This window comes from Equus przewalskii, chromosome 10 (genome assembly GCF_037783145.1).
Source record: "Equus przewalskii isolate Varuska chromosome 10, EquPr2, whole genome shotgun sequence".
NCBI lineage: Eukaryota > Metazoa > Chordata > Mammalia > Perissodactyla > Equidae > Equus > Equus przewalskii.
Genome location: NC_091840.1, coordinates 42948765 through 42975874, shown reverse-complemented (window position 1 = coordinate 42975874; position 27110 = coordinate 42948765). Strand labels below are relative to the sequence as shown.

The following is a 27110-nucleotide window of genomic DNA, read 5'->3' as shown; positions in this document are numbered from 1 at the left end:
GGTCTTTCCTTAAAATTTAGCAAGGCAACACAAACCCTCACTATAAAGAATAAGTCAAGATCTGTTCATGGTTGTCTGGACTCAGTGACATTTGCTGTCAGAAAAGGGCCTTTACTTTTTAATTATGCTTTTGTGTTGATCTTTATTAATTTCAGAGCACAAACTTTTCCTTTTAAGCTTCTTGGTTCCTTTAATGTTGTCCTGCTTTAGGAATTCAAGGCACATTTTTTAAATTGTAAAATATACATTGAGGAAACAACCCATATGTCCATTGCTGAATGAATGGATAAACCAAATGTGGCATATACATACTATGGAATATTATTCAGCCTTAAAAAGGAAGGAAATTCGGATACATACAACATGGATGAACCTTGAAGACATTATGCTAAGTGAAAAGTCAGACACAAAAGGACAAATATTGTATGATTCCATTTGTACAAAGTATCATAGAGACAGAAAAATATAGCAGTTACCGGGGATGAAGGGAGGAGGGAAAGGAGAGTTATTATTTAATGGGTACAGAGGTTCAGTGTGGGATGATGAAAAAATTCTGCAGATGGACAGTGGTGATTGTTGCACAACCATGTCAATCTACTTACTGCCACTAAACTGTATACTCAAAAATGGTGAAAATAGTAAATTTTATGCGTTTTATGGTAAATTAAAAAAAATCCCCCCCAATAATACGTACACTGAGAAAAGTGTGTTATACATACATATTCAGTTTAAGGAATAATTATAAAGCAAATATATGTATAATCACCATCTAGGTAAAAAAACAAAACATTATCACAGGGTACCTCTGTACCCCTCCCCATCACAACCCTTTTTTTCCTTTCTCAGTAACCACTATCCTACCTCTAACGTTTGCTTTTAAAACTCAGGCTGTGATGTGATTTCTCAGGATAAGTTCAATCAATACTAAAATGCAACAAAATACTTCTTTAAATTCCAATATTTTCCACAAATGCAAAAACTTTTTAAAAAACTTAAAAACTTTTAAAGTGCTCTTTTCCCCCTTCTTTTGCTCTCGAATTTCTTCATATTCTAAAACCTATCTTGGTTCCACAGTTAACCTCACCTGCAGAGTTAAAAACAAAAACAAAAACAAAAAAAACCTTCAGTGTAGATTTTAGATTTTCATTCCTCCCGCTCTCCCTTGCCTCCAACTACAAAGAAACAATGATTTAAACCCTTTGTGCCCTTTTAGAAAATTACACAGATACCCCATTGTGGAACCCTATAATCCCTTCGTGGAAAGGAAGAGATTAGCATATGAATACAAAGCAAAATGAATCCAGAATACAAAATGATCTACTGGATTGTGAAGCTCTTGTATTCTTAAAAATGTATTTATTTCCTCTTTTTGTATTGCCCCTTTAGTGGTCTCAGGGTTAAGGGAATTGTGCTTCCCCTCTGGTTACCCGGAAAAGGATTAAAAGAGAAAAAAAAAAAGCCAAGAGATTCTAGGAGGTGCAAAACCAACAGATGGCTCCCAGAGCCAGTGGAATCTGCTACACTCGACATGAGCTAGCTTGCCGGCGAGGAGTGTAGAAAGTGCTGTTCGCAGACTGCGTGGTGAAAGAGAGAAAGCGACAGAAGAGAGAGCCATAGTGCTGACGTTGAAGGCCCGGCCCTGTGAGGTTGCATAGGGTAAATGGCGTTGGCCAGGAGGCAGTGGCGAAGGGGAAGGAAAGAGGATTTGGGCTAGGGGCGGGGCCTGCGGTGCAGCGTGGCTCCTGATTGCTGGAGCGCGGCTGCCAATCTCGCAGAATCGCTCGGTTAACCAGTGCGCTGGCGAGACGCGGTCAGATATACTGAGTGAGCCCTGAGAAGCAGTCTCAGATCCTGACGGTGCAGCAGCCCGCAGCCTCAGCCAGGGAGTCCCAGCCGCTTTCAATGGAGGAGAAGCCCGGCCAGCCACAGCCTCAGCACCATCACAGCCACCACCATCCGCACCATCATCCCCAGCAGCAGCAGCAGCAGCCGCACCACCATCACCATTATTATTTCTACAACCATAGCCACAACCACCATCACCACCACCATCACCAGCAGCCTCACCAATACTTGCAGCATGGAGCCGAGGGCAGCCCCAAGGCCCAGCCAAAGCCGCTGAAACATGAGCAGAAACACGCCCTCCAGCAGCACCAGGAAACGCCGAAGAAGAAAACAGGTCTGGGAGGGAGGACGAGTGGGGGAAGGGGAATGGGGGGTGGCGGGTAGGGGAGAATGGGGGTGGGGCTGGATCGGGAGAGCGCGAACTGGGTCGGGGTGTGCGAGTGCGCGTGTCTGGGTCCTGCCGGGCTGGGGAAGCCCCCTTTCATTCTCCCACACCTCGGGCTGGGCCGCAGGGTTTGCAGCGCCCTCTCCTTCTCCTCTGCATGGGAGAGGCCCGACCAGGCCAGTGTGACCTTCCCGGCCCCCGCCCGGGCTGGAGGGAGACCGGAGGGCAGGCCTTGGGAGTCGAGCCTTACTATTCCTTTCCCGTTTCCCTTCCTGCGGCGCTGGAGGGACCTTAATTTGGGGGCTCTGAGTTGTGAACCTAGCCGCCCCCCCCGAAATCCTTTGGGGTGTAACTCAGGAAGGCCTAGCGAATCCCGACTCGGGTAGTGTCGCGAGACCCTTTTGCAGGCGGCGAGGAGAGGGTAGGTGGGCAGAGTTGAGGAAGTGTCCTCCCTCACCCGCCGCCCCAAGCCCACCTGTGGCCTTGGGGTTCCCCGTCTGGGGGGGCGGCTGGGACCCCTCGTTTTTCGGGTCATTTCCACCCCTAGACGCTCCTTTTGGCACCCAGACCCCGCCGTCTGTTCCTGCGGCTCCTCCCGAGGCGGGCGCCCCGGGCCCGCTCCCCCGGAGCCGGCGCGGCTGGAATGTTCTCTCCTCCTCGCGGGGCCGCTTCCTGTCCGCCATGTTGGAAGCCGATTCCTGTCACCGACTCCGGCCCACTGAGGAGCGGAGGGGGAAGGGTGGCGAGGGGACTCGGCGCGGCGGAGCCGGGTGGCCGGGGATCCCCGCGGGCCGTCGCCTGGCCCCCAGCACTGCGGGGGCGCCGCCGCCCCAGGCCCGCCGCCGCCCCTCCCCCCGTCGCCGGCCGGGTTGTGTAACCCGGTGGCGGCCGCGCGGCCCCGGGCGGGTCCCTGGGGTGAGGGGCGGGGGCGGTTGAGGTGGGGGAGGGAGGCAGCCACGAGGGGAGCGGCCTGCGCCGGGCCCCGCGCGCCGGCGGCCGCGTTTCCCGCTCCCGGGTGCGGCGGGAGGCGCGGGCGGTCGGGGCGGGGAGCCGGCCTGCGAGCGGAGCCGAGGGAGAGGGAGGCCGCGGGCGGCGGCCGCCGCGCTGCTCCGGGCAGGAGGGCCGGGGGGGGGCCGCATTTGGCGTCGAGGCGGTGCCCGGAGGCCGGGTGGGGTACCCAGCGGGAACCGGGCTCCCCGGTCACGAGTTTGTCTGCCACAGGAACCTCATCTCCTGCCAGGTTTGCTCACGATCCCGCCTCTCAGGCTTTCACTTGGGCCCTTTCCTTCCAGCAGCTCATTTTTACAAAAAGAAAGCTGCTTCTGTCCCCCTCCAGCCTCCCCAACGTTTACCTTCTGGGCTTGGGTAGTGTTTTTGAGAGGAGAGATTAGAAAAATGTTTGATTGGGCGGGGGAGAGGGCGAGTTTTTTTGACCCCTATTTCTTGTCCTTAAGGGTGAACTGAGGTGGCTCGTCCATGAGGTTAGTTCACTACCATCTTGCCTCGGATGAGGCTTTTTTCCATGTTAAAAGGAAAGGCGTTTTCTCATTTAAACCGATTTTGATCCTAAAACTCTTTCTTTGACAATTGCTAGATTGAGAGTAAACGTCATTTTAGAAATCATTTGAGAAGAGATGAACTTAAAAGTTTGTAAGCACGCAGATTTAAAAAAATAAGGGTTCTTTGTGAATTGAAGAGAAATGAAGGAAATGGTAAGAAAATGTTAAACCCAGCATGTCAAATTTGATACCAGCAGTTATTGAGAACTGGAGAAAAACTGCTTTTCTGTTGGAGACTTGATGTAACTTGAAGACTGAAATTAGAATGTCAGATTTTCCATTTTGGAGGGTGCTAGGGACTGATGGGGTGCAGTAGAAATGAATATATAAATGTGTTGAGTGTTTAATCCTAAGGATTTGGAGCAGTTTAAAAACTCTTAGAAAGTATACAACACTAGATCTTTTTAACATTAGTCCTTTTTCGACTTAAAGGTGAGAAAATCTTACCTTACGGTTGCTTGGAATATAAGGCAGCATTACTGTTCAGATGGGGAAATTGTGTTTTGTTGTTCAGGTACTATATTAATATAGACAGTCCTGCAGGACTCCTCTCTACTTAGAGAAGCAGCCCCTCAACAATTCAAGGTGGCATCCTTCAAATTAGCGTGTCTTATCCTGAAAGGGGGATGAATAGGGAAAGCAGGGCTTAGCAATGTTGAGAGAATGTAGACAGTTTAGGATGAGCGGTTTTTCATGTGTGGCCTGGTCACAGTACTGTTGCTTCAACGTGCATGATGCTGATTTACTGAGAACGCTTATGAGGCTTTTTGAAATGGATCTGTAATTTCTTGAGGTGGGCTTTTATGACCCATTACCCACAAACCTATAAAGAGGAACAGTTTTTCTTTATCCAGAAGAGGGCGCAGGAGAGGCCCAAATGTGTTCACTAATTTCAGTTTCTAATCCAAAAGCTAGATTTATCAGGACTCAAGTTTTGCTGCGTCCATTTGAAGTAGGGTTAGATGCTTTAACATGGCAACCCTAAGTGATAAAGACACTAGGAGTCCTTTGATTTCTCTAAGTAATTCTATAGTGTTTACAGTTTTCTTAAATTCCTAAGTTTTAAAATGAAAATGTCTCTGGATGACTTTGCATACCAACAAGGTTGCCTCGGGAAAATTTTTATGTAGTTAAATGAGAAGCGTTTTTGTCATTAAAACTTGGGAGCAAAAGTATAGTTGCTTCTGAGCTGTTTTTAAATTGTTTGGTGATTTCTGATATTGGAGCCACTAAATATTAATTATCTTAGGAAAAATTATTCTAGTTCCCTTAAAAGTCTTGGCTTTGGTCCAGCTTGGTTTGGACATTGGATTTTTTTGGTGTTTGCGACTGCTTACCTTTGAGATCTGAAAAGTTATGACTAATGGGCCCAAGGATACAAACTTTTGTTCAGCCTGTTAAATGGTATATATAGTTCTTCTCTCTGGTTTAAAATTGTGAACTTATATCTGTTAAAAATGTTGAGAGCCTCTATTTAGGAACTTTCTGCATTTCTAAAGAAGAAAAGAACCTTTTAGAAAACATCATAAGCGATGATCTCTTTACTGTTTCATAGTTAGAATTTTTCCACCAAAAGTTTGACTTGATTTGCTATCATAGCTTTTCCAGCAGCCAAAAAGTAAAATGTAATTCCACAGAAGTTAAGAACTTTTACAAAATATATTCTCTTATGGAGAAACTTTTGTGCCACTCTATCTTAGGAATGATTATGCCATAAGTATGTTTTCTTGAGTTATTTCCTGAAAGTTAATGCAGTGGAAGAAAATGCCTTTGTTTGCTCATTTTTAGTGTTCCCACCTTTTTCTCTGATGTAGAATGAGTGACCTAAAATTATAGTAAACCCTACTGTGAATCTTCCCAGACTATGTTCTATTCTATATCAAGTTCTTTTAAAACAATGGTTCTCAAACTTTTGTTTTTAAATCTTAGTATCCCTTATACTCTTAAAATATACAAAGAGCTTTTGATGAGGGTTATATCTATTGATATTTACCATATTGGAAATTAAAACAAAATTTCAAAAGAAAAATATACAAGCTTATATGCCTGTTGGCCTTCACAGACTAAAGGGCCAAGAGAATGAATGAACTGACAAAGGCAAATTACTTCGTGTTCCTATTGGACACGACCCCCCCCCCCGCCCCCAAAAAACTGCCTTAAATAAATGTGTGGATGTGTGTATCCTTCTCTTGTGTATTTGTTTCTAATGACTTGACCTCAGGATGCTTTTGGGAACATTTAGTAGGCAGGTAGATAACTAATGACACTATTTTACTAGTAAGCAAATGGGGAAAGTTGTTGACTCAATTGAGTCACTTATAGTAATAAACTTTATGACAGTTGAAGGTCTTAAACTTGCATATCATAAACTTTTTCATGTTGGATATGTTTCATTGAGTCAGTACATGTTTTCTTACTGCATCATTTGGGTGGGCAGTATAATATAGTGCTAGGAAACCATATTCCAGATAGACTGGAGTTCAGATTTCCAGTTCTTCCACGTTGTAACTTGGGCAAGTTACTTAATTTCTCTGAGAGTCTTTACCCAAATGTAAAATGAAGAAAATATATCTTATAAGAGTCAGAAACATTGGTATCTAGGTGTTTTGGTGTCCTACATTAGCACTATGATCTACTGTCTGGGAAACGGCAAAAGGAATTTAAGACTATGTTAGAAAAAATTCATAAGTGTTAGATTTTTGTTTGACAGAACACAGTAGAAACTTCTTATGGTGACTACCAACCATTTGTGGTTTTGTAGAAATGGAGTCTTTTAATTTCCCTGTGGTACTTATGATTACTATATCAGTATAACTTGATTTTGCCCAGAGGGTAGCTCTGCTCTTAATTGTAAGGGAAATTTTATAACAGCTTTATGAGAATGATGGGGGAGGTTGATTCTGTTAGATGAGAGGTATAGGCATTATGGCATACTGCTTAAGAGGTCATATTCTTTCTGACTTCACGCTTTCGCTTGAATCCCAACTCAGTTCTGTTTCTTGTTTAGTGGACTTCCTAATCTGTAAAATGGGGCTGACAAGTGTCTTACAGAGTTATGAAATAATAACATAGGAAGCTAAAGCTCATAGCATAGTGTCTAGCACATAGTAAATAAAAAGTCGTTAAATATTGGATACTACTGTAATTTAAATATTGTAATTATAAAAAAACTTTTCTTTTTCCTCTGTAGGCTATGGCGAACTAAATGGTAATGCTGGAGACAGAGAAATATCTTTAAAGAGCCTGAGTTCTGATGAAGCTACCAACCCTATTTCTAGGGTCCTCAATGGCAACCAACAAGTTGTAGACACTAATCTAAAGCAGACTGTAAAGGCCAACACCTTTGGGAAAGCAGGAATTAAAACCAGGAATTTCATTCAGAAAAACAGTATGGACAAAAAGAATGGGAAGTCTTATGAAAATAAATCTGGAGAGAACCAGTCTGTAGACAAGACTGATACCGTAGCAATTCCAAATGGTGTTGTAACAAATAATTCTGGCTATATTACTAATGGTTATATGGGCAAAGGAGCAGATAATGATGGTAGTGGTTCTGAGAGCGGATATACCACTCCTAAAAAAAGGAAAGCTAGGCGCAATAGTGCCAAGGGTTGTGAAAACCTTAATTTAGTGCAGGACAAAATAATGCAACAAGAGACCAGTGTCCCAACCTTAAAACAGGGACTTGAAACTTTCAAGCCTGACTACAGTGAACAAAAGGGAAATCGAGTAGATGGTTCCAAGCCTATTTGGAAGTATGAAACTGGGCCTGGAGGAACAAGTCGAGGAAAACCTGCTGTAGGTGATATGCTGCGGAAAAGCTCTGATATTAAACCTGGTGTGAGCAGCAAAAAGTTTGATGATCGGCCCAAAGGAAAGCATGCTTCTGCTGTTACCTCCAAAGAGGACTCGTGGACCCTATTTAAACCACCCCCAGTTTTTCCAGTGGACAATAGCAGTGCTAAAATAGTTCCTAAAATAAGTTATGCAAGCAAAGTTAAGGAAAACCTCAACAAAACTGTACAGAATTCTTCTGTGTCACCGTCTTCATCTTCATCCTCTTCGTCGTCTACTGGAGAAACTCAGACCCAGTCTTCAAGTCGGTTATCCCAGGTCCCTATGTCAGCACTGAAATCTGTTACTTCGGCCAGCTTTTCTAATGGGCCTGTATTAGCAGGGACTGATGCAGGTGTATATTCTCCAGGGGGTCAGCCACTGCTAACTACTGCTGCTAATACTCTAACACCCATCTCTTCTGGGACTGATTCAGTTCTCCAGGACATGAGTCTGACTTCAGCAGCTGTTGAACAAATTAAGTCTAGCCTTTTTATCTACCCTTCAAATATGCAAACTGTGCTACTGAGCACAGCACAAGTGGATCTACCCTCTCAGACAGATCAGCAAAACCTAGGGGATATCTTCCAGAATCAGTGGGGTTTATCATTTATAAATGAGCCCAGTGCTGGCCCTGAGACTGTTATTGGGAAGTCGTCAGATCATAAAGTGATGGAGGTGACGTTTCAAGGGGAATATCCTGCCACTTTGGTTTCACAGGGTGCTGAAATAATCCCCTCAGGAACTGAGCATCCTGTGTTTCCCAAGGCTTATGAGCTGGAGAAACGGACTAGTCCTCAAGTTCTGGGTAGCATTCTAAAATCCGGGACTATTAGTGAGAGTGGAGCCTTATCCTTGGAACCCAGTCATATAGGTGACCTGCAAAAAGCAGACACCAGTAGTCAAGGTGCTTTAGTGTTTCTCTCAAAGGACTACGAGATAGAAAATCAAAATCCTCTGGCGTCTCCTACGAACACTTTGTTAGGTTCCGCCAAAGAACAGAGATACCAGAGAGGCCTAGAAAGGAATGATAGCTGGGGTTCTTTTGACCTGAGGGCTGCTATTGTATATCACACTAAAGGTAAATCATTTCTTTCCTATACAAAGATTCTTATTGGTCAATTTAATATACATTTATTAGATGTTGTGTTAAGGGTGAATTTTGGGAATTCCTATGAGATTTAGAAAGAATGTTCACTTTTCCAACTTAAAAACCGTTTCTTTTTACATAGATAAGTATATTAACTCTTACCTGGTTCAAAGAATAAAGAGGGGATGTTGGGGGGATGCTGGCTAAAGAGATGATGTTATATATTCTCTTGAACACTCTTAAGAGGTCTTAAAATTTTTCTTTGAACAGATGTTCCCTCTCCTTTGCTTTTTAGAGCATATGCTTCGTTATTAGTTCACTTGATAGTTCTAATTTGCTTAAAATGAGTAGGAACAGTGTTTTTGAGGAGAAGTCTAAAAAGATGGAGTGTCAAACTATTTTCTCTTGTAAGAGGGTATACTGGGTGCCAAATGGTAACTAGAAAATATTTTAGACAAACTACCATGTTAAGTACAATTAGTATTGTAGGGAGCCAGGCTCTTGAGAGTCTGTCCTTTTCATAGCCTTAAAGCCCATATTTAAAAGGAATCAGATATCCCATGTTAATAACACTCTTAGAATATGGTTTAGTTGTGTCTTTAAGAAAAATGTGGTGTATGGCCTAACTAGTTTAAATCCTTAAAGCAAGTAATGAGGTTGAATGAACGACGGTTGTAACCTCGGTGCTTTTGAGAACAGTGGTTTTCAGTCTTCTACCTCCATCTCCCAGCCTTTCCTTAACAGAAATCTGCACTGCGTGCATGCACACACCTAGTATGTACTGTGCATTCCCATCTTTAACAGTGGCTCGTTTAGACAGTGACTTGGGACTGCAGGGAAGGGGCGGCATATGTATAGTGGAGGTGAGGTGATGACCATATTCTTCCTGGAAGAATCACTGCCTCGGAGATACTAACAAAGCTATTTGTGTGCCTTCAAAGCAAATTACCTAGTCTGCATACCTTTCCTTATCTGCAAGTGGGAAGACATTTAGTAAAATAAGCGTATCCTTTTTTTTTTTTTCATTTAAAAAATGGGGGTAAGTAGTAGCATTGCCTTATGGGAGTTTAGAAGTAGAAATCCTGGCAGATAAAATTACCTGTTTTCACTTTTCTCTAGCACTGCTCTTGGGAAGTAAATATGTGTTAACCAGGAGCTGGATGGTTTTAGGAAAGTTAGGGCAAAAAAGAAATGCTTAGTTTCTTAAGACATGTGGTTAATTATAAGTTAAATTCTGCCAAGGGAGTTGGGTGTTTTGGGTGTTATTTTCTGTGCCATCTGCCCTCCAGAGACCATTACTTGGAAAATCTTTACCAAAGTATTTTGTACTGGTGGTCCATGTGAGAGCCTGACAGGATGTCTGGTTGTGTTATGTTCTCCTACAGCCTACAAAAAATTTTGGGACAAGTTATTCCATTAGATTGTTGGTTGGTGGTTTTATGTATGGTTTTTGTAATGGAGAATTGCAGGCCTTTTTAAATGGGAGTATTAACTACTATTTATTTCTAGGTATGCTGTATGCATTTTTCCCTTTAGCTGGGCTAACGGAATATGAAATCAGTGATCTTTAGATAAACTAAATGCCCCTACATGGATGCAGTTATATTTAGTTTTGCTGATGTTACTGAAATAATTGCTTTAGTTTAGTTTTAGTGCATCAGTTTGAATTTTGTAGTTGGATGTTATTGAGATTAAATTGGTATTGATTGTTTTTTCCCCCCGGAACAGTAGATAATACTCAGTTCAGTTAGGTCTCAAAGTGGCAGGTTCTTTGAATTCCTACCAAATGTAGATTGGTACATTAGGTCACTAATTTCTCTTTTCTTGGAATGTGTTTTGAATCACAACCTTTTGAAGATCTTTTTCATAGGTGAAGTCTCAACTTTTTTTTGAAATTTTTGTCTTAATTTTCTTAAACTCTAAAAGAGGTAATCATCAGTTGGGCTTATTGGACTGTACTTTAAGAGACCACCTGTATTATTTTCTTGGTACTTTTAGTGTAGTTTTTAAATGTTCAAAAGTAATCTCTTAGGGGCCATCCCCGTGGCCAGGTGGTTGGGTTCGCACGCTCTGCTTCAGCCGTCCAGGATTTCACCGGTTCCGGTCCTGGGCGCGGACGTGTTGCTGCTCGTTAAGCCATGTTGAGGTGGTGTCCCACATCCAACAGCTAGAGGGACCCACAACTAGAGTATGCAGCTGTGTACTGGGGGGAGTTTGAGGAGAGAAAACAGAAAAAAAAAAAAAAAGATTGCCAACGGTTGTTGGCTCAGGTGCCAATCTTTAAAAAAAAAAAGTAATCACTTAAAAAAGTAATCTGAGTTGAAGTTAAGCTTAGAACTGGAAGTTCTATGCATACCTCCTAACTTCAAAAATAAGCCTTTTAACAACTTTATTTGGAAATAGTAGGTGGGAGGGTGTGTTTTGTCAGTTCAGTAGGAATGGTGCATTTTTTAGGTTAAACATTAATTGCAGCCTTAGAAGTACTGCAGATTTTAAAAAATGTGAATGTTCAATACAACTGAGGATGTGAAATGAAGATATAATGAGGCATAAAAAAGAAGTTGATGGGAATTCTATCCATCTATTGGGATTTTTCTTTTAGCTTTTGATACATACTATGCTACTAACTTTTCTTAAGAAGTAAGACTTAATCTTTCTGTTACCTGGGGAAATATTGTTCCATTACGTAGCAGTACTAATATTTAAGGTGAGAGGTAGGTCCTCTTTTCCTGTTTGTCTTAAGTGACACTAAAGAGGCAAAACTTGAAACTGGTATCTGTTTTTTGTGAGGAAGATTGGCCCTGAGCTAACATTTGTGCCAGTCTTCCTCCACTTTGTATGTGGGATGCCACAGCAGCATGGCTTGAATAGTGGTGTGTAGGTCTGTGCCCTGGATCTGAACCTGCAAACCCCGGGCCACTGAAGCAGAGCTTGTGAACTTAACCACTACACCAGTGGGCCGGCCCCTAAACTGATATCTTTTAAAATTGATTATGAAAAAATTTATACATGCAAATGCAGCCAATAATGTTATGAACCCCAGTGTACCCATCATCTGGCTTGAACGTTTTAAAAGCGTTGTCATTCTTGTTTGACCTATCCACCTTCACACTTTTTTTTGGTAGGAATTTTTAAAAGGAAATTTTGGTATCAATATTTTGTTAGTTGATACTTTGGGTATGTTGGAGCACATACCCAGGATGTAGTAGAACTCTTCGATTTGTTGTCAAAGGCTTACAACCCTGGGCCCTAAATTTTTGGGGTGAATCTTTGATTTTGAAATGGTCTAAAGTCATTTGAAGCCAAATGTGTTGAAATAAGGTAGATTGATGTGAGTTGTATGTTTGGTTGAAGTGTTCATTTAAACTGCGTTGATTGATCTTGTCTGGCTAATATTGCACTGAAGGATATCAAGCATTTAAAATGTTGACATTTTGGAATATTCATTAAAAAATAATTTGATGTGGTAAATTTTACCCAGCACATAGAGACACAGGGGAGATGAATAGAATAAGATTTAATCCTTGGTGGTTGTAGTGAGTCAACATGAAAGCTTTCTAGTTTAAAGTATCCCTGAGGCACCTCTAGGCTATCGCATGAAATTTAAAAAATTTGTTTCTCTCTTACCTCCACAGGTGGCAGGTTATTGGCATAAGTGATTTGATCACTAGATCTGGATCTGGGCTGGAATAAAATAATTTTTTTAACTCACTAGGTGGTTCTGATTGTCAGCTAGGAGTGGGAACTTCAGGTCTAGAGAGCTTTCCTCAGCTTAATCCTTTTTTCTTTACTCTGTTTTTTCTTTTCACAGTTTTCTGTGCCACTAAGGAGTTGTGCAATAATGTGTGTGTGTTTTCCTTTCCCTTATGATGTACCTACCATAGGCAAAGTACTTGGCTTAGCTATGGAATACTTACTTCAACAGGATGTCTTTTCCTTTAAAGAACTTAATCAAGTAGAGGAGAAAACAGTACACAAGTTTATAAGGCAAGATTTTAAATGTCGTAAGAAGGGGGCAAATAAGAGACTTTTTTTTTTTTTTGAAGACTGGCACCTAAGCTAACATCTGTTGCCAATCTTCCTTTTTTTTCTTCCTTCTCCTCAGAGCCCCCCAGTACATAGTTGTATATTCTAGTTGTGAGTCCTTCTAGTTGTGCTATGTGGGACGCTGCCTCAGCATGGCCTGATGAATGATGCTAGGTCCGTGCCCAGGATCCGAACCAGTGAAACCCCAGGATGTGGAAGTGGAGGACGAGAACTTAACCACTCGGCCACGGGGCTAGCCCCATAAGTAGAATTTCTAATGGGAGTTAAGGGTAGGAAGAGTAAAGGCAGGGTATGTTTTCATGGAGACAGCAGCATTTAAACTGGGTTTTGATGGATAGGGAAGATTTGATGTATGGAAATACAGAGAAGAGGAAGATAAAAAGTTGGAGAATCATGAGTAAATGTAAATATTGGAAGGGATCCACTTTGGATGTAGGGAGGGGATGTAAAAGAGAAGGAAGGTAAATTGCTGCCAGGTCATGGAGGCTTTTCATTTCAGTCTGGAGGCGGGAGGAGACACTGAATATAAGGGAGATAGGCTGGTGGAATGGAAGTAACTAATACTGAGAGAGGACAGTGGTTTTAAGGCTGCTATTCCCAATTCCTGTGTACTTGAGCAAATCATTTGTCATTTTTAAGCCTGGGTTTCCTAATTTTATAAAATGAATGTATCAGTCTTTTTTTTATTGTGTCACGTGCTCAGGTGCTTTAAAAACTGAGTTGGTATTAAGCAATTGACTTGTAGGTCTGTATTTAGGGAGGTTAATGTGGCACCAATTTGTAGCGTAGATTGGAAGGCATTTTTCTGGTGAGTAGAAGTGGTGGAAGATCAGTTAGACTGTAGTCCAGACAGAGAGATTTTCCCGTTTGTGTTAGCAGTCATGTGAATGTATTATTTATTCAAAAATAAGCATTTTTAAAGAAAGTTTTTAGATTAAGTGCACAAGGGAACTGATAAATATTTCTACATCAACAGGATTTGAAGAAGAGACAAGTTATGATTAATTGATCCATAAAACTGACTGGACTTTGAACACAGTTTAGATATTTGTTTACAGAAGGATTTGAATATTTTCTCCTTTTAACACAATGCTAAGTATTTTCACCTTTACTGCATTTTATTGCAGGCGCTCCATGATTGCTTGTGGCATCACAGTTGTCTTTCTAATAATCTTAGTCACAGATGCCTGCTGATTTGACTTTGGTTTCAGCCCTAGTTAAATTTCCTAGATTTGAGAAGGGTCTTTTTCTTTTCTATATAATATGGGACATATAGGAATGTATGTAACAAGTAATTCTTAATGTGGTGTAATATCCTTTTTTCCCAATACCTTGCCATTTTACCATCCATCTTGGCTGCTTGATTTCTCATTAAATCTGCTTTATGAGTGCAATAATGATGAATTTACTTTGCTGTTAGTCTGAAAGGTAACTTGTAAGGAATTTATAGAAGCTAAAATTTAACCCCCAGATTTCATTAGCATAAGTCCTGAGGGTGAGGGAGGTAAACCACCTGTGCTGTAAAAGTAGTAGTTTCATTCCAGGCAACTTGAATTGGATGTTTTACCTTTAAAAGTAAACCGGCTAGAGTAAGTATAGCAGTGGAAATAAGCGAAAAAAACAAAAAACCCTTGCGCTCCGTGTTTCTGTTGTGTGTATTTAGAGGTGGTCCCAGACAATTCTGTTTAGTCTGATTTGGTGTGGCTCTAGATTGAGAATGTAAGATTGAAATCGATACACTGAAGAGTTCATTAAGCATCTACTGAAAAGGTGGTGACTTCTAACTACCTTAGTCAGATTTACTTGAAAACGTGCTGTATTGGGGCCGCCCTGTGGCCGAGTGGTTAAGTTAGTGTGCTCTGCTTTGGCGGCCCAGGCTTTCCCTGGTTTGCATCCTGGGCACAAACAAGACACCGCTTATCAGGCCATGCTGAGGCGGCGTCCCACATAGCACAACCAGAGGCACTCACAACTAGAATATGGGGGGCTTTGGGGAAAGAAGAAGGAAAAAAAAAAAACATTGTTAACAGATGTTAGCTCAGCTACCAATTTAAAAAAAAAAAAAGTGGTGTGTTTCTCTGGGTATAGTCAAAATGGAAAAGGAAAAGGTGGGGAAGATTTCCTGACAGGCTTCTTTACAAAAGAACCTGCAGATACAGTGGACTGGTTGAGAAAGAGGAAACCAGAATAGCAAAACGTGGTGTTGAAATCATCGAAAGATAGGTAAATCTGGATTAGGAAGGAAAAAAGCAAAATTTAAATTTGTCACCACCTCTGCTGCATTGTACAGAATTTGATCTAAAATGGCTTAAATAAGGGATTGGAAAGCATGATTCATGGTAAATTGATCTGGGTGTTTTCAATTATGGGAGTCAGCTTATTTGGCCTTAACATCTGATTTATTTTCTTTGGGGAGTAGGAAGCCATTATGTGCTTTTTTTTTTTTTTTAAAGATTGGCACCTGAGCTAACAACTGTTGCTAATCTTTTTTTTCCTTTTCTTTTTCTCCCTAAATCCCCCAAGTAACATAGTTGTATATTTTAGTTGTGGGTCCTTCTAGTTGTGGCATGTGGGATGCCGCCTCAGCATGGCCTGACGAGCAGTGCCATATCTATGCCCAGGATCTGAACCAGTGAAACCCTGGGCTGCTGAAGCAGAGTGCAAACATAACCGCTCAGCCACGGGGCCAGCCTCCTTTTTTTTTGCCCCCCCATTATGTGCTTTTAAAAATGGTTAAATGTTTTTTAAATGATTTCTTAAATGTCCTATTAAACTGGGACCATAGTATTATTCAGTTTTCATTTAAGGCAAAAAAAAAATATGCCTTTGGTTAGTTTTAACCATCTTAGCTTCAGTCTTTTTCTTTGACGGATTTTAGAATTAAATGCTGCTTTGTTGGACCATATGAAGTTGCTGTTTTCGTAGGTTAAAAAAGGTTGAATATCAGCAGTTTCAAATGGGTCTACCTAATGCTACTTTGTTATTATTACTTCCTGACTGATTTATGAGTAGTATTCCACACAAATCAATATTTATTTGTTTATTGGTCTAAGCACTGTGTGAAACAGTGGTGGTAAGTAGATGAAAAGAGAGGGTTCGTATCATTAAGGAACCCAGTATAACAGGGAAACATACATGGAAAGAAATATATTACTGGTGTGATTGCTCTGTAGGAAAAAAATACAAAATGCATTTGAAACATAGAGAATCCCCTGAGGTGGTTGGCAGAGTCAGGGGAGAGTAATCAGGATTCAAAAAAGAAATGGAAGTTGGCTTATTTATTGTACAAGGAGAATCAGTATTTTAGGTGGAGGAGATGGAATAGTTTTTCAAGATTGCCAGTCATTCAGTTTGTTTCAAAAAAGGTGAGTGGTGCAAGTTAAAAAAATCTTTGGGCCAGCCTGGTGGTGCAGTGGTTAAGTTCACACGTTCTGCCTCAGTGGCTGGGGCTTCACCGGTTCGGATCCCGGGTGCAGACGTGGCACCGCTTGGCAAGCCATGCTGTGGCAGGTGTCCCACATCTAAAGTAGAGGAAGATGGGCAGGGATGTTAGCTCAGGGCTCATCTTCCTCAAAAAAAAACCCAACCAACTTACTCATCTAATTTATTTATTGATGTACCCAGCCACTGTGTAAAATGCTAGATTATTGTTTTATACAGGACAAACACAGATCCAGTCTCCCTTAGGCAGTGAGAATCCATTGAAGTGTTTCAAGCAGTGTGATCATTTTCAGATTTATGTTTCTAAAGGAAGAGAAAATACTTGGTGTAGAAGATAGAACTTGAGGCTTGATTAAGGCAAAAGAGGCTAGTTAAAAGACAACTGCAGAAATGTTTGTAAGCTGCCGCTGCTTGAGTCAAGGTGATTGCATTGGGCTAGAGGAAAAAGGATAGGTGACTAGAAAGTTACATTTGTCTTAACTTTGGATAAGAATTGCAGTAGTTGAATACTCCCTCCCTAAATTCCCTAATTTGCGTTTTCTTAACTCTACCCACTTTCCTATGTTCTACATCTTCAGTATCGCCTTCCTGGTATCATTCTCTTTTTCTCAGATGTTGATATTCCTTCAGTCCCCTTTTCATGCTCCTCAAACTTGTGGTAATCTCACCCAGTTCTGCCGCTGTGTATTAAGCTTGAAAATTCTTCAGCTGCTTTTACTCTTGAGTTCAGACCACATATATTCAACATCACCACTCCAGTTCTATGTATATAAAACTGAATTAATTTTTTTCCAAAACCTGCTCTTTCTTTCCTGCCTTCCCTCTCAGAGAATTAACATGTAACTCTTATTCTTAGGTTTTATGGATCCTGTCTCTAACATCTCCTTTTTTTTCTTTTTCATCTCTAATACAGCTGTCCTAGTTTATTTTTCCAGTGACATACACTGGGCTCTTTTTCTGTATTGTCATTTCATCCATTCTCTTCCTTGAAGAATCATTGCTAATATTTAGTACAATAACCTCAGATTTCTTCAGTGGCGTCCCTTCACCTATATGATTAAGTAATAAACTTTCTTCCTCTGTGCCTTTGTGCTCTGTTTCCTAAATAGCAGAATAGTGTTTTTCTTTGTCTAAATCTTCATTCTTAGTGACTTTCAACTCTGAATAGTGTTGTTCCGTGAATGGTGTTGTTCTGTATCTAAATCTTTTCCTCTCAGTGGCTTTCAGCCTTACTAAATCTCTTGAGACCACTGAAGTGTGGGTCAGCCAACTTTTGTATAAAGGATCAGATAGTAAATGTTTTAGGATTTGTGAGCCATAGGGTCTCTGTTGCAATTACTAGTTGCTTGATTCTGCCTGGTACACAAAAGCAGCCATTGATAATGTATACAGTGGTTGTGGCTCTGTTCTAATAAAACTTTATTTGCAAAAATATGATGAGTGGAACCCAGTTTGCTGACCCTTGCTCTAGCACACCTTGTTTTTGAATACCACCAAGCTTTGTTCATGCCGATGCTTCTACCTAGAAAAGCTGCCTACTCTATTAAGCTCATAGAGGCGCAGCCTTTGTTTCTGTTTTTGCATCTGTATCCCTAGCCCCTCAATATTGCTTTGTAATCTACTTGGAATTAGAAATTTACAGGTAATTGGACATTTATCACAGAAAGCATTGTGATGGGGAGCTATGTAGAAACTAGTCTGCTTTAGAAAATTTAATGTTCGTTTCATGAGATGAATGGCCTAACAATATTTGAAAATTTTGATATAGTAAAATTTCAAATTTGGATGGTGGTGGTCTAAATTACAGAATTATGAGAGAATTGCCTACTGTGGTGTATCTTAAGAGCAGAAATCTTTGTTAGCAGGTTTGGTCCCGTGGCCATTTCTCAATAACTCTTTACATAATTCTGTGATCCCTCTTTAAAAGAACTGAGAAGTTAAAGATTTGGGGGTGGGGGCAGTGTAGCAGAAGGCAGTATTAAAAGTAAAAAGATTAATTATGATTTTGTATAGGTGAATGTGCCGTCTGTAACCTTCTTTATACTATTCATTTGTTCAGCTTCTCTTGTGATACTTGAAACAAAATTACCCAGTCACTCGTTTTGGATTTAGAATCTGAGTCAATACTTTTGTAATCTAAAAGAGGGCAAAATGTAATTCACTCCTTTCCTGTGTGTTCTCTGTCACTAGCTTCTTGTTAGTTTTGGTTTAAGCGTGGCATATAACCACGCGAACGATATTTGATTTATTCCCCCTTCTTGCTGATACTCGTTTGAGTTTCATGAAAAGTTTTAAGTTCTGATCAAAGAAATCAAGTTACTACTAGTTATAGAAGTAATTAATATTAAATAACAGGAAAGAGAACTGCGTTCATTTCTCAGTTCAGCAGTTAAGATAATACTGATTTATTTCTTGATTAGAAGCTAGGCTGGCTTGGCCCGTGGCTAATTTTTTAGCCAGGTCATACATCGCTTTACCCTCCTCGAAAGTCGTAGTCAAATTCATTACTTCAGAGCCCATATTTGAGGGTAATAAAATGTTCTTACCAGAAATCATTTAAAATCTGTCATTTTAGACTAAAGCTGAATGTTCTATTTTAAGCCAAGGAAATGTCTTCAATCCGTTAAAGAAATTGAGTGTTTACAAATCGTTTTGTCTTTATTCTAAAATTTGTTGTGTTTGCTTTGCTTTTAAAGTAGGATGGTTGCTACTGTGACTCTTGAGTTCTCCCTCCCCCAAACAAAAGGAGGAGGGAGGCGGTTGAGGTTTGCGTTGGGGAGGAGAAAAGGAAGTGTCATAACATAGGTGGACTAAGATGAAAAGTTTGATTGTTACTTTTTCCCCCCTCAACATACAACTAACTGTAGATTTGTCTTTGCGTGAAACAAACTTAGAATTAATGAGCATCAAGTAATCTGTGTATATAGAACTCAGGAATTTATTTGTTCCCAAATGAGAGATTTCAGTACTTTCACTAAAAGAAAAAATGTTACTTGTGTTAGATTAGTTTTTCTTATAGTCAGGTTAACCAAGGAAAGGCTTATCTTTGGGCTTCTTAAAATAAGCCGTTCTGAGATAGAGAAGTTTGTAGGATAATAGCTCTAATGACTATTTCAGCTATTCTTAATTGTCTGAAACTAGTGGAATTAGACATTATATTGGAGTGATAGATATGAGCTATAAGACTAGAATTCTCTTCCTGATATTTCTTCTTTTTTTCCAGATTAGATCACAATTTTCTCCCCTTCCTAGACCTCCTAGAGGGGAATTTTCCTGCCAGTCTTTGGGGGCATCTGCCCAGCAATTTAAAGGCCATAGCATCCAAGTAAGCTCTTGGACCAACTGGCAACCAGTGCGTTATTCCCAGTCTTTGTTTGATTAGGGAATTGCTGTGATACCTTGAATGGAATTTTATCTGGATAATTAATTACTTTGGTCATTTTGAGTAATTAACTATTGCTTTAAACATCCAATTCTGACAAATTTTCAAAAAATCTTAACAGTTTTATAGAAGTGAGTTTGATGGTGGGGGAGGTTAGGGAGAGTGTGATTCTCCCATTCCCTGCCCCCATCCGTACACATAAGACAAAAAAGTAGTTTTAAATCTATGTGCTTTTTTCTTTTAGCCCGGGATGGGGGGGATTATGTTGTACCTTAACTATAACCCATGTCTAGGTATAGCCTATCTTAATGAGCTCCAATTTTATTTTTCTTTAACTATAATTGGTTGCTGATGAATTATATAGAATACAATTACACAGAATCCAGTTATACAAAATAAAATCACCTTTTTGTCTTTTCAAAATGGTAGTTGTATGGCCATGAGAAGAGTGCTTATTCTCAGTGTTACTTATAGTTCTTTCCTATTAGTAGGTAATTTTTGTTTACATTAATCTCCCAGTAGAGTATTTCCTTTCAAGGTCCGGTTCTTAGGTTCTTGTAGTGTGGTAGTCATCTTTTGTGTTATTAATCAAGACTTCAAATATCTCTTCTGCGAAGCTTTCTTCTATGCTTCCACGTAGAATTTTTCTTGCTTTTTCTCTGTATGTCACTATAGTTTGATCATGTACGTATTTTTCTTATTGTAAGATGCCAAAGTAAGCACATTGTAGATAAGACATTTGAATGGAATTGGAGCAAATGAGGATTGTGTGTTATTAATAAATGGGTATGAATTGGTGTTTTGACCTTACCGTAGGTTTAAAATAAGAGTAGGTGTGGTTTGAAGAACAGAACCACTTGCCTAAGCAAAGAGTTAAGTAAAATTTTTCTTTTAAACTTTTTATTAAGATGATAGTTTGCAACCTTGTGAAATTTCTGTTGTACATTATTGTTAGTCATGTTGTAGGTGCACCACTTCACCCTTTGTGCCCTCCCCCCCACCCCCCTTGTTAAGTAAAATTTTAATGAAGCATTTTAAGCATCAAGCTTAATTAATCAAACTTGATGAGTGCTTCATTCAGAAGACTTGGGCATCTTGTTTAGGGGTGATGGTTTACAAAAAAATACTTGGTGTTTTTTAATAACAACAAACTGTTAAATATTTTATCTATAGCATGCTTCTGCATCTCTTTGCCACAGAATTATTCTCTTGCCAATTTGATTTCTGATAATAATTGACTTTCTGTAAACAACACTTAGGGCAATCTGAATGATACTCTTAAGAATTGTAGGAAAATATGAGTGTTTTGTCTGAGCTTCAAAAAATTGTGCTATTTCAACCGTACCTCCAGCCCAGCAATAACCAGTCTAGGTTTTTTAGATTTAAAGTGAAAAGCTTAGCTTTAAACTTTGCTGTACAAAATTTAGTGTATAAAATAATCCTTTCCTTTTTTCTTTGCAGAAATGGAATCAGTTTGGAATTTGCAGAAGCAAGGTAAGAATGGTTAGGCTACCTGAAATGTTGGTACTAATCACGAATTATCATTCATTACTATTACTTTTGGGTAGGAATAAATAACATGAATAGTGGCCTACCAGATTAGTAGCTTTGTATTTTGAGTTATTTAATAACTGCAGTCAGAAGGCATTAGCTGCCATAGCAGGACTACTAAGGACCGAGTAACATTATAAGTGAAAAGAATATTTGAAAGTACTCTGTACCTGCTAGGTGAAGAACATAAATATTTTTCTCCCTTGATTATGACAGTAAGACAGACCATAAATATTTTTAATCTAGGAAACCAACATGAATAAGTGTTTCCACTTTGGCCAGTCTTTATCTGCATTTGTGTGGTAGACAAGGGATAGCCTAGGAACTGAAATTCTTGGCTCAGGAAAATATTAGCTGTTTTAGAAACCTTATTCAGCCTGTATATTCTCCGAAAAGATCACAAATCTAAATAGCAAACTAGCTTCTTTCACCTCCCCCATAAACAAGATGGAGAATAGCAGGAGAGCAGAGGGACTGGATAATCCATATCTGGATTATTTGGAATTTTCAAAAAATTGAAACTGGTTGTCCTAATTATCATGTGCCTTCTTTCCAAACATATTAAAATATGGTAGTTGTGGAATACCTGAAATAAAATGAGCTTTTTTTCTTTCTTTTCTTTTCTTTCTTTTCTTTCTTTTTTTTTTGAGGAAGATTAGCCCTGAGCTAGCTACTGCCAATCCTCCTCTTTTTGCTGAGGAAGACTGGCCCTGAGCTAACATCCATGCCCATCTTCCTCTACTTTATATGTGGGACGCCTACCACAGCATGGCGTACCAAGCGATGCCATGTCCACACCCGGGATCTGAACCGGCGAACCCTGGACCACCAAAGCCGAATGTGCAAACTTAACTGCTGTGCCACCGGGCTGGCCCTAAAATGAGAGTTTTGATTCGTAGTCACTAACAGATTTGGGCTTTCAGAATCCTGTAACTGAATTGTATCCCACTTCCCATCCACTTTGCTAGTTAATATAAGTGAATTTCAGATGAATGTGAAGTTCCTAGAATTTCAGAACTTGAAAGATGTTAGAAGTTCTCTTCTATCTTCTTATTTTACAAACTAGGAAACTGAGGCCCAGAGAGGTTACTATATAAGCTGGTAAGTGGCAGGACTAGAATATAGGTCTCCCTCATTTCCACCATTGCCTTTTCTTCCACCTCTCTCTCGTTCTTAAGCCAGGTCTTTTTTGTTTAACACAGCTGTGGCTTAAAGATAACTAGCAAACTCTTAAATTATTTTGAGTTGCTGTCTGTGTACCTTCTTAGTCAAACACAATTGAAAAAAAGGTAGACTAGAAAATGTACCCTGCGAGAGTAGACCTACCTGTTTTTACTGTAAAATGGCTATTAACTAATCAGAATGAGCATTATCTTCATGGCAGGTTGCTTAGTGTATGGCCCTTGGAGTCCTAGAAAAGATAATATATTATCTCTGGACTAAATTAGATTGACTCTTAGGCTCAGGTGAGCCTAAGTTCTTTCGTATTATTTTTCAGCCCTTTATGTTTTTCCATTAGTTGACATGTTTTATTGGTTTCCTATTTTTTATTAAAGCATGTATACTCTAAAATGTTCTTATGATAGATGGAAATGCTATGTAATAAAATCATCACCTAGGGGCTGGCCCCGTGGCATGGTGGTGAAGTTCACATACTCTGTTTTGGCGGCCTGGGGTTCACAGGTTCGGATCCTCGGCGCAGACCTAGCACTGCTTGTCAAGCTATGCTGTGGTGGCATCCCACATAAAATAGAGGAAGATTGGCACAGATGTTAGCTCAGGGCCAATCTTCCTCACCAAAAAAAAAAAAAAGCACATCACCTATCCAGAAGAGGGCAACATACAGCTAGATAATAGGAATGTAGAATAACACTAGAGTCTTTGCCCAGACACATTCTGACTGTTTTATACTTTGAATCTAGGAGATCCAGAGGCTTTTGCTATTGCTGAGAATAAAGGCTGGTGATGCTGTGAAAAATTAGGTGGAAGGAAGAAGAAATAAGTCATGATTAGGACTGAATTGGTAGTTTTGCCAAACTGACCTAACCTGAAGTTTTTGGTGCTAGGTGTTACTTGAACAGTTCCTTAGTAGACAATCCACACTGATTAAAATAAATTTTGACTTCAATTTGCCGAGAACAACGAAAGAAAATAAGTATTTTAGTATTGGATTTGTAGACAACTTAAGCTTTTTTTTGGTCTGTCTGCTATTTTTAAATGTACTACTTTTATAATCAGGAGAAACACAAAGAAAACCCTTGTTAACTGAACTGAACCCTTTTTAATCTGTAGGAGTTGAGCCCCTCACTGGCTAGAGGACCGTGTTGCTGGAAATCCGTTGGGATATGCTGGGTTAAGGAAAAGTGGATGGCACATGTATTAATATAAAGAGGAAATGGTCTTTAAATTGTGTTTTTATAAAAAAGAGGGGCATGATGATGGTTGTTTGGGATTTGTTATTGGAACATAGACATTTTGGGATTCCAGACCTTATTTTTATTTATGTATGTATTTTTTAACCTTCCCTGCAGATCCCAAAAGGATAATCACTTACAATGAAGCCATGGATAGTCCAGATCAATGAAGGACCAGACTGCCTATTTGTAACCTTTCTGCAGCATTAGAGCCACCGTTCATGGGGGACACAAGGCTTTTATGCTCCTAGATCTTCAACGCAGCAGAGGAACCATAAGTAGAATCACAGGATAATATATACAAATATATATATATACATATATATATATAGTTATTTAAAAAAAAGGCAACTGAAAGTAATTAGACTTCTTAAGGAATCAAATTTATTTCAAGAGACTACACATGGTTATTTAATCTCCGGTACTGAATAGTTTTTTTTCTTTTTTTCTTTTGTTAGTTTTTGTTTTTAAGTGTGAATGCAAGTGATTAATGAATACAGACTTATTAACAAGCGTGGTTCTAAAGTTCCTGCTGTCATCAACTTGGGCAACAAATGACCCACTGGAAAGGCAAATCCACTTAAAAGATCTCTGTATCTTGTTCTGTGACTAAAGTGATACACTAATCACGGGGAACCCAGAATGATTCAACATTTTCCCCCACTCCTCCCTTGATCTTTTGGTTATACTTTGAGCCCTGCGAGAATGCTGGATAAATGCCTTGAAGTTTGCAGGGGTGTATTTTTTTAGCGAATATGATTTGCATGTCTTGCCAGGAGTTAAGCAGCCTCTGTGGGGTGTTGGGGAAATATTTTCTTTCCTTCCTTTTATTTTTTTGTGGGGTGGGGATGGGGGAGGGCATTCAAGTTCTACAATTCTGGAATAGTTGGTGGTACATAGTTCACTTGGCTTTGGTTTCATATTGGACTTTAACAAGTGATGAATCCATGAGTGTCATTTAAAGAAAAGTTACAGAACAAACAATTGGCTTTAGATATTTAATATGGAAAAATATTCTTGTGCCCATATTTTAATGTAATTGTATAAGTGGGAGCAAAAATATATTCTGCTTTTCAACTGTAGGTGCTCCAGACTTGCTCTCTGTCACTAACACTAAATGTGCTGTTTTCCTTGTTTTTCATCAAACATCTAAAGAGAAACTTCTGTACCTTTCTGTAAATTCTCTTTTAATTTGTCAGAAATATCTAAAAGGGGAGGAAAAAATTCCATGAAAACTTTAAAACTTTTCATGTTTTTAGCCAGTGAGGAGGTAATAAACTCTGCCTATAGAAGGTGTGTTTTCATGCAAACTATACTTCTGAGCTTATTAGCTTCTAATTATATCTTAATAAATATATTTTATTACTAGAGCAAAATGGGTTTTTTAAGGAAAATAATGTGAAATTCTGGAAATTTTCTTTTGGGCAGAGAAGAGCATTAGCCCTGTCTTAACATCACATTGCCATCCTGTTGCACTGCAGCTGTAAATAGCATGCTAAAATAAATTTTTGTGTGTGTGTGCAGAAACTAAGGGTCCAATTTAAGATTGGGTGATGTTAGTGGCATAAAAACAAGTTCTCTGGCCTGACATAGCATCACATCACACACACAGAAATTAGTATATCCATGTATGTCAAATACAGGTTACAACAGCAGGGCATTATATGAAGAGGTGTAGTCTTCAAATAGGAAGTAGACTTGATCCCCTAGCGTATTTGGGGAGAAAGTAACTACTTATGGTCAACCCCTTTCCTTAAGAAATGTCCAGTTTTGAGCGACTGTAGAATGGATGAGTTTTCTTGTTTTGTTGATTATTTGAGGCTTTTAACAAGTAGTTTGTGAAAGAAGCTGTTGGATTCAATATAGAGTAGAGAAAATATCTTTATAGTCTGGATTTCTGCCCTGCTTAGATTTTAAAAGTATAAGCATGGATTGCCAATTCCACTTGATGTAAACAAAACTTTTTATACATAATATATATATAATAACTTATTGTATCAGTCCAGGTTCAGAAACTTGTGGTAGGCCAGTTCCAGATAGTTTCATTTCACCTGTAAACTGTATCACTTTTACTGATATTGTAATTTTCAAATGTATAATATGTTTACAGATGTGCCCTGCATTTAGTCTGCCTTGTTCCTATTTTGATTTTTGTTGAGTCTCCTGCCTGCTTGCCAAAAGCTAGGATGCTTCAGGCCCATGTACAATTGAAAGCAGAGGCATCCTTGAGCTTTAAAGCATTGAACAAACTGGAAAATGCAACATACCACATACTGAAGTGAAAGAAGTCTGTGTTTTTGTGTTTTTTTTTTAAATAAAAATTTTCAAAAAGTTAAAAAAAAAGATATAAGGTTGATTAAAGGAAAAAAGGCTCCAGTTTGTTTTATAGGTTTTAAAGTTCTGCTGTGTGTTCAATTGCCTTGTGTAACCACTTGTCGCCTTAGGGCCAGATCCTCCCGCCCCACACCCCCCTCCTTTTTTAAACGTCCGTTTTGCTTGCCTGGAATTTTAAAGCTCTTCTGTCTCACAACTCACAAGAAACTTTCTGGGTTTGTGACATGCAGAGGTTGAATTCATACATATTTAAAAAGGAAAAAAAAAAAACCCAGCCCCCGTCTGAATTGGGCTTTTTAATATAGAAGAAGCAACAGTTAAAAAACCTCTTTAGAAAGCTGTCGTTGCTTTCCTGCTTCCCTTCCATGTCCCTCAGGCCTCCATGTTTAGAGAAGCCAAAAAGAGAATGTATCCCTTCTCTGTTTTTCCAAAGGTTTTTGAGAGTCTCACTTCTAAATGAAACAATGCAACATTTCACTTTGATTTCCCCACTGAAATTTCCTTGATTATATGGTTAGAGGTATATAGTTAGGAGTGTTTCTTAACCTTCTGGGAACCCTAGTGCCCCATCATATTAACTGTCAGTATTTTTGGGGCATTGGGTTAATGGACTTAATTGCCTAGATACAAGCAGGACTTCGGGACAAATCTCCTTTGTGCTGTTTGGTAACACTTAACTCTACTTGTCGCAATCTTTATCCTTAGGTCCTCACACAATTCCTTACAGAGCACTTATTAAAAAAAAATCTTAAGAGTTGATCTGTTTTCTGATTATTTTTGTGTAAGCTTCTAAACAAACTTCAGCTGTGATTAATTTAGCACATTTAAATAACATTAATGTGTTATTGTTTGGTATAAAGATTTTTCCTTCAACTCAGAGTATTAGTACTGTAGCATAAACCAAATACAGTCTAGAGGGGATTTTTAACATCCCTCCATTATAAAGACTGAAAAAGGTGTGTGTGTGTGTGTGTGTGTGTGTGTGTGTGTGTGTGTGTGTTGAGTGCTTGTGTGTGTGAGGGAAAGAGGGGGATATTAAAAGTTAGTAAGTAAATGAATGTGTGTAAAACCTTATATTAGTATTCAGAGGATGAACTTGTATTTATTTTGTGCCATTTGTTTTCATTATACAGAATAAAGTCAGGTGGTTTTAATCCTTAAAAGGGTAGTATTTGAAAAATGGCACTGAGAATGAAATCGTGACCTATTTTTTTAATAGCTATGAAGA

At 39.5% G+C, this 27110-nt stretch overlaps 1 protein-coding gene across 1 annotated transcript; it reads left to right on the top strand.

Annotated features, from left to right (window-relative positions):
* Positions 1–1386: 1386 nt before the first annotated feature.
* On the top strand, positions 1387–25898 carry NUFIP2 (nuclear FMR1 interacting protein 2). The gene is made up of 4 exons (XM_008525798.2): positions 1387–2179; positions 6980–8704; positions 21045–21077; positions 23666–25898. The coding sequence occupies exons 1-4, from the start codon at positions 1903–1905 to the stop codon at positions 23716–23718; spliced, it is 2088 nt and encodes a 695-aa protein (XP_008524020.2). The 5' UTR covers positions 1387–1902; the 3' UTR covers positions 23719–25898.
* Positions 25899–27110: the final 1212 nt, after the last annotated feature.

What these genes read in the sequence shown, in the direction of transcription:
- NUFIP2 (XM_008525798.2), top strand. Translation starts at nt 1,903, where the DNA reads ATGGAGGAGAAGCCCGGCCAGCCACAGCCTCAGCACCATCACAGCCAC. An exon ending in TATTGTATATCACACTAAAG is followed by an intron (nt 8,705 to 21,044) that starts GTAAATCATTTC and finishes TTTTCTTTGCAG; the next exon opens with AAATGGAATCAGTTTGGAAT. An exon ending in TTGGAATTTGCAGAAGCAAG is followed by an intron (nt 21,078 to 23,665) that starts GTAAGAATGGTT and finishes CCTTCCCTGCAG; the next exon opens with ATCCCAAAAGGATAATCACT.